The following is a 17,885-nucleotide window of genomic DNA, read 5'->3' on the forward strand; positions in this document are numbered from 1 at the left end:
TCTTTTTGTCACTCTGGTTTCTGTATTCTGAATACTTATATAAATTGAAATCAATTTAAATTGGTCTTTGTTCTTTCTTTTTTTTGTTTTTTAAAGATTTATTTATTTTATTACAAAGTCAAATATACAGAGAGGAGGAGAGACAGAGAGGAAGATCTTCCGTCCGATGATTCACTCCCCAAGTGAGCCGCAACGGGCCGGTGCGCGCCGATCCGAAGCCGGGAACCTGGAACCTCTTCCGGGTCTCCCACATGGGTGCAGGGTCCCAAGGCTTTGGGCCGTCCTCGACTGCTTTCCCAGGCCACAAGCAGGGAGCTGGATGGGAAGTGGAGCTGCCGGGATTAGAACCGGCGCCCATATGGGATCCCGGGGCTTTCAAGGCGAGGACTTTAGCCACTAGGTCATGCCGCCGGGCCCGTCTGACTTCTTTCATATGGGATGGTTTTAGGATTCATATTATTGAATATATCTTTTTTTTTTTGTTAGTATTTATTTACTTGGAAATCATAGTTAGAGAGAGGCAGAGAAAAGAGAGGGGTTTTCCATTCCCTGGTTAATTCCCCAGGTGGCCACAGTGGCTGGGCTGGGTCAGGCTGAAGCCAGGGTCAGGTAATTCTTCCAGGTTTCCCAACAAGAGTGACAGGGGCCATCTCCCTCTGCCCTTTTCAGGTAACCAGCGAGGAACAGGGTGGAAAGTGGAACCGCTGGCACACCAGCCAGCACCCATGTGGGATGCGAGCCTTGCAGACAGCGAGTTGACCTGTTCCACTGCAGCGCCAGCCCCCATTCGCTCTTTGTCGTAGCTGAACAGTACTGTTGTGTAGGTGGACTGCGTGGTGTGAGTTGTTCAGCTGTTGTTTGGATTCCCTCTTTGTGGCTATCTGAGAAGTGCTGTTCTCTGACATGTATGTGCGGGTTGTCATGTGATCGTGTGTCCGCGCATCTTCAGTTCTCCTGGAATATGGTAGCTCTTGGAGTTTTCTTGAGGGACTACCAAGTTGTTTTTCATGGTGGCCATACTATTTAGAATCCTGTCAGTACATCAGGAGTTCAGTTCTGATAGTGCTGCCTGTGAAGTTATCCTCAAATCTATTCAAATCTCTGTTCATGCCACTGCTAATGCCTTACTTAGGTTCCATCATTTTCTGTAATAATTGCTTCTCTCATCTCTCAGGTTGCTTTCCCTGTACCTACCTTTTCCTCATCCTTTCTCCATCCTTTCTTCCTTCCCTCAAGCCTTTCTATTTTTTCTTCCATTTCGTCTTTACATTTGTTTAAAGATTTACTCATTTTTACTGGAAACTCAGATTTACAGAGAGGAGAAACAGAGAAAGAGCTTCCATCCACTGGTTCACTCTCCAAGTAGCCACAGGGGCCCGAGTTGATCCAATTCGAAGCCAGGGGCTTCTTCTGGATCTCTGTAAGAAGTCTCCCACGTGGGTGCAGAGTCCTAAGGCTTCCGATCATCCTGCCCTGCTTTCCCAGGCCACAGGCAGGGAGCTGGAAGGAAAATGGAGCAGCCGGGATTAGAACTGGCGTCCACACGGAATCCTGACTCATACAAAGTGAGGACTTTAGCCACTAGGTTACTGTGCTGGGCCTGCCGTTTGTTTGTTTGTTAGTTATCTTGTTTTTCCTGTTGTAAATGTATTTGATTGATTTGGAAGGCATAGTTATAGGGAGAGTCAAAGAAAGAGAGAGATCTTCCATCTTTCTTTCACTCCCAGCAGGCTGCAGTGGCCAAGGTTAGGCTAAGCCAGAGCTAGAAATCAAAGCTTCATCCTGGTCTCTCACATGGATGTGAGCCCTAGAACCTGGACTGTCTTCCACTGCTGTCCTGGACATGTTAGCAGGAAGCTAGATTAGAAGTGAGGTAGGTGGGACTGAGGCTGGTAACCATACAGGATGCTGGCTTTGTAGGCGGTACCTCTATGATTACACCCCAGCGCCCTACCTGCTGTGCCATAGCACCAGCCTCATCTTTATCGCTTTTACGCATAGGGAATCAGAAGTCTGTTCCTAGAAAATAGAAAGCCATACTAGATACATACTTGAACCTGGAGAACTTAATATGGAGCATTAGCTAATTAGCTGTTGAAGGACCGCAAAGCAATAAGAACACTGGGGTAACAGAAATGTTAAGATCTGGTCACTCCTCTAGGGTTTGGGGACTACTGGGGAGATGGAGGGAATGGCCTGATGCTCAGAGAAGGGGCCTTGTGTTGCTGAGGCTTCATTCTGCACAGGCTGTGCTCTGCCTGGTGACCTGTGTCTCTGGGTGGGTGTGAATGGGCCCCGTCTTGTCGCTGGTCCCTAATGTGTCATTGTAATGCAAACTGAACACAATTCTGACCCGTCTTACTTGAAAACCTTTCAGTGCCTCAGTGTAGCCTGAAATGCAAACTCCTGGAGCATACAAGGGCCTTCCCTCTGCTTGATGACCACTTTTTGCTAGTTACCTGTGACTCTTCCAAGCTACAAGTCCTTGGTTCCACTCATTTTCTGTAGTGAATGCCGTTTTGTGCATTCCCTTCATCCTCTCTGCCTTCTTCCATCTAGAATTCCTTTCTCTTCTTCCTTTTAATTCATAGAAGCAAAGGTACTCTGTGCTGTGTGCTACCACTGTACCTTATCCTGCAAAGAGTGTTGTATTTTGGTTTATATGTTAGTTATTTATTTACATGCACATTTTTATTAGATTATTTATATTTAAAAGGCAGAGTGACAGATACAGAGGAAAGGCAAAGAAAAAGGTTTTCCACCTGCTGCTTTTCTGGGCAGGAAGTGGATCAGAAGGCGAGCTGCCAGTCACAACAAGCATTGATTTGGGATGCTGGACGCAGTGCTCCCTGACATCAGCCCACACTGCTACATGTGCTACTAGACTGAATTCTTTGGTGCTAGAAACTGTAATGCCTGGTATCATATCTGACAGTGATTGTTTTATAGACTAAGAGGGGGTTGAGGGAGGTAGGTAGAAGTGAATTCTCTCCAACTTCTGTTTAAATCCCAAATTCCTTATTTCTTCCCTGTTATGATTATGACATACTGGACTATCGTGTATGTTTCTGGCTGACTTAGAGAACTGGCCATCTACAACAACTTTGAATAGCTTAGATTGAGCAGTGTGGAACACAACCTTCTATAATGGATCCTGATGATCTTTTGGAAGAGTAACAAAGTATTTGAGTGACATTACTGTAACAAAGGCTGTGAGCATTTTGTGGTTCCAGATAAGTCTGTAATTGTTTTTCTAAAGGATTATTCTTTTTGTTTTACCAAAACTGTTTGAATTCTGTCTATACTGCTTTTTTTTTTTTTAAGATTTCTTTTTAATTGGAAAAACAGACATACGGAGAGGAGAAGAACGGAGAAGATCTCCCATCCGTTGATTCACTCCCCAAACAGCTGCAACAGCTGGAGCTGTGCTGATCCAAAGCCAGGAGTCTGGAGCCTCTTCCGGGTCTCCCACATGGGTGCAGAGTCCCAAGGCTTTGGGTAGTCCTCAACCGCTCTCCCAGACACAGGCAGGGAGCTGGATGGGAAGCAGGCTCGCCATCCAGGGGACAAGAACTACAAGAACCGTCGTATGGGATCCCCGCGTGTGCAAGGCGAGGATCCTAGCCGCAGCACTACTGCACCGGGTCAAATACTGCACTCTTGATAGTAGATTTCTTTTATAATTTTTAAAAACCATTTTAGATAGCCGAAAAAATTTCTGGGAGTGAAGGATATGCAGAACAATGTTACTTCCTCTAAAGTTTTATTATGTAGTGTTTAAGTGACTATTATTTGAGAGGCAGGAAATAATAGTAATGATTTTTTTTTTTAAAGATTTTATTATTATTGGAAAGCCGGATATACAGAGAGGAGGAGAGACAGAGAGGAAGATCTTCCGTCCAATGATTCACTCCCCAAGTGAGCCGCAACGGGCCGATGCGTGCCGATCCGAAGCCGGGAACCTGGAACCTCCTCCAGGTCTCCCACGCGGGTGCAGGTCCCAATGCATTGGGCCGTCCTCAACTGCTTTCCCAGGCCACAAGCAGGGAGCTGGATGGGAAGTGGAGCTGCCGGGATTAGAACCGGCGCCCATATGGGATCCGGGGCTTTCAAGGCGAGGACTTTAGCCGCTAGGCCATGCCGCCGGGCCCTAATGAATGTTCTTTACTCCCTCAGTAGTGAACGCTGTAGTAGGATCTCTGTGTTTTTAGTTGGTTATCAAAGTCTCCCACGTGGTGTACGGCCTAAGCACTTGTTCCATCTTCCACTGCCTTCCCAGACGTCTTAGTGGGGAGCTGGATCAGGAGTAGAGCAGCTGGGACTCGAGCCAGCGCCCGTGTGGCATGTGAACGTCACAGGCCACGGCTTGCCCTGCTAGGCCCCGGCAGCGCTGGCCTCTGCTCTTTCTAGCAGACCTCTCAGTTTGCAGCTGTGAGTTACGCCTTGAGAGTTATGGGTTCTGTCTTCTTGCTAGGTAACTGTCCGCCTGTTCTTCAGATGTGGAGATACTGAGTGATATTGACTAGTGACATATTCCTTGGACAATAATGCATAAAATAGATATGTAACAATTGCTGGCGAGTTTATTTTTTCTTGTTATCTGTGTCATCTTTAAGTAATAGAGTTGATAAGTCTGTCCCTTTTTGGCGTAATTAATTTTCAGGCAGTTTTTTGTTTTTAAGATATACACTTGAATTAATTTCTTGGAAGGAGTGAACCTTTAAAATTTTTGTGATGAAATATACATGAAAACATTTCGCATTGTAGCTGTTTTTACAGGTCTAGTTCATCGGCGTGAAGTCCAATCTCAACGCTGGCAAAACCATCACAGATCTTTTTCCCTCATCCCAGATTGAATTCCCCAGTTCTTCCTCTCAGCCTTCGATAACCTCTATTCTATTTTTTTTTGTCACTGAGTGTTTCTAGGTATCCCACGTGGAATCATGTGATGCCCGTCTTTCTGTATTTAGCATTATATTTCTGAGGTTTATCTAGTAGCATTTATCTGTTGTATATCTGCATTGCCATTTCTGCATTCATTGAGCTGTCAGTAGACGCAAACTGTTCTGCATTCAGGCTGCTGTAAGTAGTGCTGTGGACTCTATGAACTGTATAGGAATTCAGTGTTTACCTTTCTGCCAGGCTGCCCAGTACAGCAGCATTTTATGTTCCCAGCGGTGAATCACAAGGATTCTGATTTCTCCACATCCTCGCCCAAACCTCTGTTATTTGTCTAGTCTTTATTTTATTTTACTTTATTTTTTTAAGTACTAGTCATGCCAATGATGTTATCTGGTATCTTAATGCTTTCATTTGCGTTTTGCTGATTGATACTGTTGAGCTATCTCTCGTGTGCATGCTGCGCATTTAAGCCTGTTTAAAGAAATCTCTACTCAAGCCCTTTGCCCATTTTTTAATTACTTTTTTTTTGTCTTTCTGTTGTTGAGTTTGTGAAACACCTTTTCATGAGTGAAAGGTGCATGGTAATAATCCAGACTGTGTTTCTCCCCTCTCAGGATTCCTACAGAAAACAAGTAGTAATTGATGGAGAAACCTGTCTCTTGGATATTCTCGACACAGCAGGTCAAGAGGAGTACAGTGCGATGAGGGACCAGTACATGAGAACTGGGGAGGGCTTTCTTTGTGTATTTGCCATAAATAATACTAAGTCATTTGAAGATATTCACCATTATAGGTGGGTTTAATTGAATATAATAAATTTGCATCCAGGGATAACTGTAGCTTTCATGTACTGAGTATTGATTACCACTGTTTGTATTGTCTGATTTAAATTTTAAAATATTTTTGAAAGTTCCCATTTTACATAAAATGAAGTTCTTGCGAGTTAGAGCAGCTGAGTCACTTGCTCCAGATTCCAGAGATGATGTTGGTGCTGGGATGGAAGCCGAACCTAAACCTGCCTGCCTCACAGACCTGCTGTCCCCACCATACCTGAGAGAGACTGGACCCCCTGAACCTTGGGGATACATCACAGAATGAAAACCATACTTGAAGAAAGGGACAAGTGTATTTAGTGGTTTTTAGAATAATGTATGTGGCTTAACAATGGCCTTACTCATTTAAAAAAATAATTCTTAAGGAGTAAAGAAATAGAGCAATATCATCTTTTTAAAATCTGAGAAATTTACATAAAGAGTTTAAAAATTGTGTAAAATATATTCTGCATTTCTGTGGATTTACCATTTCCTTAAAACTGAAATATTCTACTTCCTAGTTCTGTTATGAAAACCTTCTTATGAAGTTTAATCTTTAATAATATTTATTAGAACATGCTTGCCCTGTAGTTTAGTAGAAGATGAAAAAAAAATTGAGTGGCTGGTGGCAGTAATATTTCTATAGAATGGTAAACAAGTGACATGTTAATGTACTCAGGAAATTGAGCCGATCCTGGCTCTGTCTGCTGTGCTCTGTGGGTTTTGAATTTTTCACAGTTAAAATTGTGAAGGAATATAATTTTACCCCATGCATAAGTTTATGCAGATCATGTACTGAAAATTAGCATTGTTAACATGACTTTTAACAAAATCAGTGGTTCTGTCCATATGAACATAAAAATCTTTTTACTTGTCATTCACTTACCTTTTTGAGAAAACAGTGTGAAGTTACGTTAATGCCATAATTCGTGTGTTTGTAAGAAAGTTTTTGATTGAACATAAACTTTTAATCGCGTGCGTAGTGTGTTTCTGGGATTATGGTCACTTGAATGAGGGATAGCACCGTCAGTCTGCATGGTAAGCTGTTGGGTTAGATTGGCTGTGCGTTTCTAGGCACTTGATCTTCAGGCAGTGCGTCAGGGCTGTTGAGGGTGAAGAGAGACAAGACAGGAGGAAGAGCAAGGACGGTTTGGTTTGGTAGAAGCTAGGAATTTTATTAAAAGTCTTCTTTGAAACAAAATTTATAAAGCAAAAGTTGTGGGAAACTCTGGGGACATTTTTGCATACTAATTCTCTTCTGTACCTTTTTTCTTCCCCAGAGAACAAATTAAAAGAGTTAAAGACTCTGAAGATGTACCTATGGTCCTAGTAGGAAATAAATGTGATTTGCCTTCTAGAACAGTAGACACAAAGCAGGCTCAGGACTTAGCAAGAAGTTATGGGATTCCTTTTATCGAAACATCTGCAAAGACAAGACAGGTATGTAAAGCTGAAGCAAATACACGCCTATATTCTACATGATCTTTGACTAATCTTCTGATATCATTAGGAAGATGGAAGGGGAGGTTGTGAGGGGTGTGTATATAGGTGATAATGTAACTGTTGTGTTAACCCTGTTCTTTTCAGTCTTTCTCTCCAGTATGTTAAGGTAGCATATGCAACAGGATTCTTTTCTTGAGAAGGCAGGCCTCTGAATGTACTGTCCTGGTAGTGCTTTTCACTTTGATCTGTGCATCAGAATTCATTCATTCATGTCCATAAAGAACAGGGATCAGGTTTTGAGTTTGTACTTTGAAGATTCTTATGTTGTTTTTTTCTAGATGGAATTTTGTTGCATTTGGAGAAATTTTACTTTGGCAGAATTTTTTTCTCATTAGAGCAAGAGATTATTAATGAAGCAAACAGAAAGTGCCAGTCATTCATTTAGTGCATTGTTCTGACAAAAGTAATGCCTGCATTTTTTTTTAAATGCCTTTTTTTTAAAAAAAAATATTTGTTTATTGACCTGGAAGGCAGTTCCAGAGAAAGGGGGAGAGTTAGATTTCCTGCTGGTTCACTCCCGAAGACTCTGAAGCCTGGGGCGGGCGAGGCTGAAGCCAGGAGCTTCATCCAGATCTCCCCAGGTCTCGGAGCATCTTCTTCCCTTGGTGCATTAGGAGGGAGCTAGGTAGGAAGGAGAACATCCGGGACTTGAACTGTTGCCCGTCTGTCTGGCCTAATGGTGTTGAAGGCAATGGTGGTCCCAGGGATGCTCATTTTAAAAGTAACTTTTTGTCTAGATATAGTGAAATAATTGTTTGAAACAGTTTATAATTTAGCAAGAACATTCTGTAAAGGAACACAAGTTGCCATGCATGTACGAAGAACTTGGTTAATTTATGTTCTGTGGATTTTGATTTTCTTTCTTTTTGAGCTTTTTCTGATTATGTGTACCTGTGAGCTCAATCAAGCTGATTTTGCAGACTTTAATTTTTGTGATGAACAGCAAATTACATAGTTAGATTTATAAAAACAGACATTCTAGATGCTTGTTGAAGGTTGTAAGAGGATGAATGTAAATATAGTGCTTCCTTCGGCAGCACATATACTAAAATTGGAGCAATACACAGATCAGCATAGTCCCCATGCAGTGGTGACAGGCAAATTTGTGAAGTGTTCTGTATTTTTTTTTTTTTAAAGTAAATTACTCAACCAGTATTTATGAGTTACTTCCCTGGTAGAAAGTTAAGTACCTGTCCTAATTTTATAAGTTTGATACACTAAACCACAAGTTTCTATTTAGATCTTTGTTTTGCAATTAAAGTTGCATTTTTACAGTTTACCAATCATACATCTATGTCTTTTATGGCAGGTTTATTCACACTTGGTTGAAAGTGAAGACTTTATATCAGATTGATTCAGATTTTACTCAAATCTCCATGTTCAAAATTCTTGGGAGAGATTCGTTTTTTGTCTTTTTACTGATCTTTTCCTTTGGAAAAGAAGGTACTCAGAAAACATATTTATAAATTTTTCTTTTATAACTTTTTGTTTTTAGGCTTATTTATTTATTTGAAAGGCAGCATTAATAGAAGGGATTGAGAGAGATCTTCTGTCTGGTGGTTCACGTCCCAGATGGCTGCAGTGGCTGGGGCTTAACTGGCTGGAAGCTGGAAGCGGGAACTCGGTCTGGGTCTCCCGAGGTGCGAGGTCAGGGCTCCAGGCCTCGGACTATCTGCTGCTCTCCCAGATGCATTCACAGGCAGCTGGATGGAAAGTGGAACAGCTGGGACTTGAACTGCCTCTCGTTCAGGACTGTGGTATCGCCAGCAGCAGTCTAATCCACTGCACCATACCACGGGCCCCTGGATAGATTTTTAAAAAGATTTATTTTTATTAGAAATACAAATTTGGAGGGAAGGAGAGACAGAGAAAGGCTTTCCATCCTCTGGTCCACTTCCCAAACAGCCGTCATGGCTGGAGCTGAGCTGAGCTGAGCTGAGCTGAGCTGAAGCTGGGTGCCAGGAGTTTCTGCCTGGTCTCCTACATGGGTGCAAAGTCATAAGGACTTAGAGCAGTACTCCACTGCTTTCCCAGGCCACAAGCAGAGAGCTGAATGGGAAGTGGAGCAGCCGGGACACGAACCAGCGCCCATATGGGATGCCGTGCTAATCATTGTGCAGCCCCCACCCTCCTGATATTTTCTTATGAAAATTTCAGGTTTAAAAATAGCAAGAATTTTATTGTAAATATTTGCAAGCCTGCCACGTAGACTGCTAGTGATTTTTTTTTTGTAGTTTTATTATAACTTTTAATAGTTGTTTTTTAGGTTTGTGAACTTTTTTTTTTTTTTTTTTTTGTATTTCACAGAAAAGGAAAACAGATTGCCTGATATAAAGAGCTGCAGCAGAGCAGTATTTCTTACACATTACTATGCATGCAGCTTCACAGGCTTGTTAAGATCCCGATTCTGATTGAGTGGGTTTAGGTTGGATGCTGTGGTTTCTGCATTTCCAGTGAGCTGCAGATGGGCTGCTGACTGTGACCCGTGGACCAGAGTTCTGGCTAGAGGCGGCTGGGTGGTAGCTGCAGGACCCTGCTGGCTGTGGCAGGGCTCTCTGCTCCCCTCCACTCCTCAGGACAGTGAGCCTAAGCTCTTCATAATCGGTCAGAAAGCTACTCTGGCTTTCTTTTAAAATACATTGTCTGTTTTGTACTGTTTTGAGACTTTATTTTTTTGAAGGTGTGAGAGAAAATTGAATTGGCTTTGCAGTCATTTCTGTGAGCCATCCAATTAACAATACAGAAGGTTGTAATATGACAGTATGTCTCTCAGTGTTCAGCATTTCTCACATTTATAGCCTTAGTGTGTTTATGGCATCTGTGATGGTAAGCTGTTAGGTATTTGTTTTATATTGATTTCTTTTTATTAAATGAACTGATTGATTTCCTTTGAGATGTGCCTTTAAATAGTCTAAGTGTCTTCCTCTGTGCAAGTTAATGTGATATTAATATGTTTGGAGACTTTAAAGAGCTATTTCAAGTGATTATAGTGATTAAAATGAAATATATAAATTTTATATCTCAGATTTTGTGAAACTTTGAAGCCCTAGCTTTGGTAGCATATTTTTTTATTTCTGCATAGTATTTTGTTACGTACTTGTTATTTTAATATATTTTGTTACTTCAACAAAATAAGAATGTATTTTATCAGCAGCTAGTTTTGTGCTCTTAAGTTGTGGTTTTGTTCAGGATCCTACAACAAAAGCACTAAAAAGGTTAGGAAGAAACATTTAGTTACAAGTCAGTTCTGTAAAGTTTCTGTAAAGGGCCACATAATATTTAAAATTTTCAGGGTTAAAAGTGTTTCCTATTGTATATGACCATTTTGTTTCTTAAAGTCCTTTGAAAATGCTGAATTGTTAGCATGTACATATTACAAAACTAAACTTTGGCTGCAGATCCCTGACTGCCTGGCTTTCGCATGGGATTTTACCAGAGATTTCCATCTGCTGGTCTTCCAGGGCTGGCCAGGCTGAAGCCAGGAGCCAGGAACTTCATCCTGGTCTCTCACTTGGTGCCAGCGGCACAGACACTTGTCTGCTGTCTTCCCCAGGCCATTAGCAGGAAGCCGGGTCAGAAGCGAAGCTGACAGGACATAACTGCCAGTGGCCTAGGGAAGCTGGTTTTGTAGGCAGCAGCTTTATTTGCTGTGCCGTGAAGCTGGCCGCCACTCTGGTACTTTTTCAGAAAAGGTTTTCAGAATGTGTTTTTGCCAGCACAGAGACTTTGTGGTGATAAAAAGTTTATTGCCTGGCCAGAACATAATACATGATACATTTTTTTATAATTAATTCAGTGCACATTTGAACGGCAAAAGGGGTTACTTTCTGCTACTACATGATATGTGGCCCCACCTTCCTAGGTAGGAAGGGCTGCAGCCCACTCCTCATGTGTCTGGGCTAGTGGTAATGGACAGATTTTTCTGGTTCCTTGGAGAAGTCCATGGCAGTTTCAGGCAAAACTGTTGAAACTGAAGCATTGGCACCAAGGATCACTGGTGTGTTTGCAGTCTGTAAAAGTCAAAGATAGGAGAGTGCAGTGAGTGGCTGACCAAAGCAGAGTTCCTGCCTGCTACTCCTGCTCTCTGCCCCCCTTTTTTTGGCTTCCTGGAGGTCTCAGTTTGAGCATAATATAAAAACCAGTTTTATGAACTTTATGATGATTGATTTCCTATTTTGCTCTTAATTGGTAGATAGTTAAAATTAGTTATTATAAGACCTCCACTAAAGAAAGCTCACGGAATTACTTGAACATAGCACAGTGATCAAGAAACCTTAGTACCTTACTGCTGTGGAGTATGTATACATGAGAGTGATGCTCAGCTTCAGCTCTCTGTGAGTTAAAAATAAACAGTTGCTAGGCATCTGTGGTTCACAGGGCACACCCTCCCAGGAGTTGATCTAGGCTATAGTTTGGAAAATCTGGGATGTCAAATTGTTTTTTAAAATCAGTATTTGTGGCAGTCAGTGATATTCTGCAGAACCAAGTACGGGGTGCCAGTTAAGAGCTTAGCCTAGCTCTCGTGGCTGTTAAATGCTGCTTTGGAAATGCTTGCTCTTAAAAAAGTGTGCACATTTTGAAACACAAAACACCACTGTGCTTTCCCATGGGTGCGCTGTTGATGCAGTTTTTAATGAGAGCCAGAGACAGTGGCTTAAAGGGATTAACAAGGATAAGCAACAGTGCTTTCGTGTTCTCTTGATGTTGGGATGACTTTAAAGCAAATGGTGAAGAAATGACTAATTTAAGTTTGAAAAATGGCGAATAACTGATTAAAATCTTATTTAAATATCTGTTAGTAGAAATAAGAAAAGTCACTCTGGAATAAATAACTTTCTCAGTGAGGTCTTAATAATAAAGTGAATTCTTGGTGGTGGGATAAAAAAATCTTTTCTTCTAAAATTATTAGCTTCCAATTCTCTCTGCATTGCTGCAAACAAAATCGTGTATTCCAGTTTTGGTGATGGGATTGCTCGTCCTGCAGTAGACATAGCCAAACTGATTTTTAGGAATAAGTTACAATCAAAATACACATGTGCTAAATTACATAGGACCAATGTGTGTTTTTCCCCTGCTTATGGCATGTCTTCTACATTGGCTTTATGACTTTTTTTTAAAAACAGAAATAAAAATTTACTTTTTAAAAAATTTTAAGAAAATATGAGCTTTTACCTGGTTTTTGTGTGTATGTTTTTATTTATTAAATTGATCTTATATTTATTAAATTGAACTCATTTTTTTTAAAGATTTGTTTATTTGTAATTGAAAAGTCAGATTTACAGAGAAAAGGAGAGATAGAAAGATCTACCCGCTGCTCACTCCCCAAGTGACTGCCGTGGTCAGAGCTGAACCGATCCGAAGCCAGGAGCCAGGAACTTCTTCCTGGTCTCCCATGTGAGTGCAGGGTCCCAAGGCTTTGGGCCGTTGTCCACTGCTTTCCCAGGCCACAAGCAGGAAGCTGGATGGGAAGTAGAGCAGCCAGGACATGAACCAGCACCCATATGCAATTCCAGGTGCTTGCAAGGCATGGACTTTAGCCACTGGGCTACCATGCCAGGCCCACAAATTGCATTCTAATTTAAAATCCCAACATATTTAATGACATTAAAAAGTGTTGGGAAATTTTTGTTTCTACTTGGCTTTGCTAGCTAGTTGATTGTTTCCATTCTAAATAAAGTTTCTTGGATTATGATACTTATTTTCAGATAGTGTTACTTAAAATATACCACTGCATGGTTTGTGATAGTAGCTTAATATGTAAATTAATACAAAATCCACATTTAAAGTAACTTTTTTTTTTTAAAGAAAAAATTGTTTGACAGGCAGTTACAGAGAAACTTGCCTTCCATCTGCTGATTCACTCCCTAAATGGCCATAAAGGCTGGGCCTGGGCCAGGTCAAAGCCAGGAGCTTCATCTGAGTCTCCTACATGGGGGACAGGGGCACATGTACTCGGGCCATCTTCTACTTTACCAGGCAGACACATTGGCAGGGAGCCTGGTTACAAGTGAAGTATCTGAGCCTTGAACCTGTGCTGGTATGGGAAAGTGACATTGCAGGCTACAGTTTAACTAGCTGCCACACCACCAGCCCCAGTACTTCTTAAAAAAATATTGAATTTTAGAATTAGCTAATTTGTTTTTATTTGAAGGTCAGAAGGGGCAGTCAGAAAGAGCTCTGTAGTCCATTGGTTCACTCCCCAAACAGATAGATCTGGACCAGGCCAGAAACTGGAGCCTAGAATCCTAAGTCAGGGTCTTCCCTGCTTGGCAGGGATCCAGTGTTGGAGCCATCAGCTCCTGGTGCCTCTCTGGCAGGAAGCTAGACCTTGAAGCAGAGCCAGAACTCTAACTTAGGCATCCAGATGGGAAGCAGGTTTCCAAGGAGTGTCTTACTCACTGTGGCAAATAATTGCCCCTAATTTTAAATTGAAATTTTGCTTTAAAGGTAAATTACTAAACTCTTCTGAAGTTGTTCTCTTTTTCTCCCTCTTCATTTTAAGGCAGAGAGACTGATTGTCCACATGCTGGTTTGTACTCTAATTGCTCGCATGGGTGGCAGGGGGAGTACCTAAGCTGGCCCCTGCTGCCTCCCAGGGTGCACAGTAACAAGAAGCGCGATTGGACGTGAAGCAGCTGGGACTTGAACTAAGCAGTCCTTTACGGGACAGTAACTCTTAAGCCAAGCGCCCACTCCTAAATAGTCCTTAATTTGCTATTGAGATTTGTGAAAATCAATATGCATTGAAGAATTGAGATGTCCTTGCCTTAACTCTTGTGGATAATAAGTGTACAGATGGTTTCTACGGGCAAAAATTAAATTAAGCTCATGCCTGAGAAACCTTGATTTTACCAATCCAACAGTTAAAACATGCCAATTCCCTGAGTAAATTATTAAATAAGAACGAACACGTATGTGACCATGTTGTAAGATAATTTATACAGCACATAGACTTGTATTTCTCTGCATTTCTTCTGTTCATGTCAGCTTCTGCCTGGACGGTCTGTTTTCCTAGACAAACTGGCAGAGTAATTAGGTATTCTGTTTTCTTTGATACCAACTTTTCTGGATTGGAGAAGGTTAAAAATTTCCTTCTTAAGGCCAACAGTGAGGGTCGCTTCTTATAGCCTTAAGCACAACTCCTTTGAAGTGTTTTATCTTAGAAAGTACAAAGCCAGTATGATTGAACATTGCTTTAACTGTTTATTCTAATTTTAAAAGTTATTTTACTTGAAATTTGGAGTTGCAGAGAGGTAGGAAAGGCAGAGATCTTCCATCTGCTGCTACACAGCAGTGCTGACCCTAGTTCAGTGTTGGAAACAGAGCTTGTATATTCCCGTTACACAATTCATTGGGGCGTGGTGAAGAATCAGCAGTAAATAAAGTACCCATTTTTCAAAGGCAAATAAAAAATTTAAACTTAGCTTTAATTTTATGAATAACCAGAATGATCACAACTATATGTACATATATATAGTTAGTGTTCCTTTTTTTAATTTTAATTTTTCTACATCCTGACTAGATTTTAAGAAAACAGCTGTCTTAACAAACCAGGATTCTAGCCCATATTTTAAAACTGCATCTGTGATTCAATTTAATGTCTGTTTTTAAAAAAAAAAATTCTCAAGCCCGTAATTTCAGACTTCTTGCACATGGCTGTCCCAGTAAATTAGTTTTATCAACGAAACAGACTTAAAGAAGTTGTGTTTTACAATGCAGAGAGTGGAGGATGCTTTTTATACATTGGTGAGAGAGATCCGACAATACAGATTGAAAAAAATCAGCAAAGAAGAAAAGACTCCTGGCTGTGTGAAAATAAAAAAATGCATTATAATGTAATCTGGTAAGTTCAGCATATTAATTATGGCAGAAAGTAGGTATCTTATAAAGGTAACCAAGGAGCAGCTACTTGGATATGCATTTCTAATTTGAAGTATTCAGAGATAGGGAATCTGTAGTTTATTCCCATAATCAGTGTGCTTATTTTGAACCTAATGGATGTTATTTTTGAGATAATTTTGGTAGCAGTAGTGAACTACATTTGGAGTAAGGTCTGATGTTTCAATTAGTGTAAGGTGAGCCACTGATTGAGCTGGTGTTTATTTTGAAGGGAAATCAGACTCAAGTTTTGAATTCATCAGCTTTTCTTTTCTTTTGGTTTTTTTTTGTTGTTGTTGTTTGTTTTCTTTTTTCTTGTTTTATTTTTCATTTTTCTGGAGAGGGATAAAAAAGTTGTGATAATAGAGGTTTGAGATGAGATGGCCCAGCAGGTGGGATGGAATCCCTCTTTGCAGTGTGTTCTTTTGGACATTGTACAAGTGAGTAGCTGTACACCTACCTGTGTTTTCCAAGGCAATGGCACCCATAGCACATTTCTGCCCAGACAAAAGCCTGGGGTCCTAGGAAGACTCCTTGCTCACCTTTCATGCTGCATGTGGAAGCAGCCGGAAACTTTGTGGTTCTCCCTTCCAGCTCTCTGTCACAGCTTCATTTCTTGCTGGAACAGTTAGTTGTGACCCCTCCTGGGTGTGGTGGACCTGTTCCCAGTGCCATTCACTGTGCCACCAGAAACAGATACTTGAAAGAAATACCATTCTCTTTTCTTTAAGTCTAGTCACTGACTTCCCTGTGGAATACAGTGGTAAGTTCCACAGCATGTCATATGGATTCCTTAGCCTCTTTCTACCTCTTCAAACTCTGGGCACTTATTTCTAAGATTCCATATTGAATGGAATTGTCTGACTTTCTTTCTGTCCTTATGTCAATAAATGCCAAGGTATTCCCTGCCTTCCCTTGAATCTTGGCACTTACTTGAAATCGTTCTGGTCGCTGGTCTTACTTGTTAGTTTACACTCCCTTACGATTCTCCAATCTTATGTTCTCTGAGATCGCCTCAAACTGGGCAACTCTTCCCTATATTTTCCCAATATACTGGGTTTCTTTTCTTTTTTTTCTAATTAAGATTTTATTTATTCTTATTGGAAAGGCAGATTTACAGAGAGAAGGAAGACAGAGAGAGATCTTCCATTTGCTGGGTCACATCCCAAATAGCCACAGTACTGGAGCTGAACCAGTCTGAAGCCAGGAGCTTCTCCTGGGTCTCCCACATGGGTACAGGGTCCCAAGGTTTTGGTCCATGCTCTGCTACCCTCTCAGGCCACAAGCAGGGACTGAATGAGAAGTGGAGCAGCTGGGACAGGAACTTGGCACCCATATGGAATGCTGCCACTTGCAGGCAGAGAGTTCATTCAGTCATCGTGGAAAATCCTTATTATAAAAACTACAAATGAATTTTAACTTTGTTCACCAAAATACATTTACCTTTTAAATCCATTTTCCGTGATCTTTTTGAATTAGATAGACAAACCCTTAAGCAGTTGGAGTCATACATGCTTTTCATCTTTGTGTAATCATTGCTTAATGAGGCTCCCCAGCGAAGATACGCTGAATGGCTCCCTGCAGCTTCCTTTCTGCACAGACACATGCTATTCTGTTTTGCTGAGAAGTTCACATCAAAACTTCAGCTTTTAAATGAATTTTTTTTGTAATATATAGTACTCTGCAAGAATGTGAATGAAATTAATTCGTAATTTTCACAAAATTGCTAGGTTATAGCTTCTTTTGCTCACCAGACTACAAGCTGGTGTGCCGGAAGTGTAAAACGCACATCCAAGTGATAGATTCAACCCCCCAAAATACCGTGAGGTGTACTAATATAATCTTGGGAAACAAAGCATGATTGGCGTTAATTTTTATTGAAATTTATGAATTAATTTTTGAGTGTCAATTATGTAAAGCAATGTTTAATTTACAAGTTGTAAAATTTAGCATTACAATGCAGTTTGAAAAGAAACCTTTTGTTTAATATTTGGCTATTTGAGAGAAAAAATTTGCATGTACTGATTGACTCTCCAGATGCCCCAAGTGGCCAGGACTGACCAAAAGTGAAGCTGAGAGCCAGGGACCCAGGCCACATGTCCCATGTGAATGGCCGAGCTCCAAGCATTTGGGCGATCCTCTGCTGCCTTCTCAGGGTTGTTAGCAGGAAGTTGGATCAAAAGTGAAGGAACCATAATTGAAATTGGCATGCCATTGTGGGATGTAGGCATCCCAACGATAGGCTGAACCTGTTTCTTGGACCACAGTGCCCACCCTGAAAAGTTAACTTTTTAATTAATAGTACCATGACCACATGTGAGGGGTGGTTTCAATTTTTTCTATTTCCTGTTTTCTCATTATTAGATGCATATTTAGTTGAATTGTTTAGAATAAAGTAAAAATTTTATGTAACAAAATATGTAAATATGTGTAAAAATTTTAAAGTTCTCCAAAAAACATTTTCACAGCAACTGTAATGAATGTAAAATAATTGTCCCACTGAATCTTTGTAATTTTGGTGGGCACCAGTACCATTAATATGAAAAGTATATGTGGTAATACTTAACAGTTTAAAGTTAAATAAAAATATTCTGTAGAAATGACAAATGTACACAGAGAAGTTTGTCTTAGCTGTGAAAATTACAGGTTTAAACAATGATTTCTGGGACACTGCTTTCTATTACATGTATGTTTGGACATGAATAATTCGCTACTGTTTAGATTGTGACTTTTTCTATCACTGAAATGATTTCATTTTAGGAAAATCATGGAGAATGTAGTACAACATGT

General features: G+C 40.7%; 1 protein-coding gene and 1 non-coding gene across 4 annotated transcripts in view; both read left to right on the top strand.

Moving 5' to 3' along the window:
- KRAS (KRAS proto-oncogene, GTPase) overlaps positions 1 to 17,885 on the top strand; it is a 37,394-nt gene that overhangs the window by 16,413 nt on the left and 3,096 nt on the right. For 2 of the 3 annotated variants that reach the window (XM_058655720.1, XM_004592626.3), the window contains exons 3-5: positions 5,517 to 5,695; positions 6,995 to 7,154; positions 14,937 to 15,060. In XM_058655720.1, the coding sequence (XP_058511703.1) occupies positions 5,517 to 5,695; positions 6,995 to 7,154; positions 14,937 to 15,056 (459 nt within the window). In that variant the 3' untranslated portion in view covers positions 15,057 to 15,060. The remainder of the gene's footprint in view (positions 1 to 5,516; positions 5,696 to 6,994; positions 7,155 to 14,936; positions 15,061 to 17,885) is intronic. The other variant, XM_058655721.1, reaches the window with a different exon arrangement.
- Positions 8,239 to 8,342, top strand: LOC118760294 (U6 spliceosomal RNA). The gene has a single exon (XR_004996695.2). It is a non-coding gene; the product is annotated as a U6 spliceosomal RNA (small nuclear RNA).

The sequence above is a fragment of the Ochotona princeps genome, chromosome 27 (assembly GCF_030435755.1).
Source record: "Ochotona princeps isolate mOchPri1 chromosome 27, mOchPri1.hap1, whole genome shotgun sequence".
In the NCBI taxonomy this organism is placed as follows: domain Eukaryota; kingdom Metazoa; phylum Chordata; class Mammalia; order Lagomorpha; family Ochotonidae; genus Ochotona; species Ochotona princeps.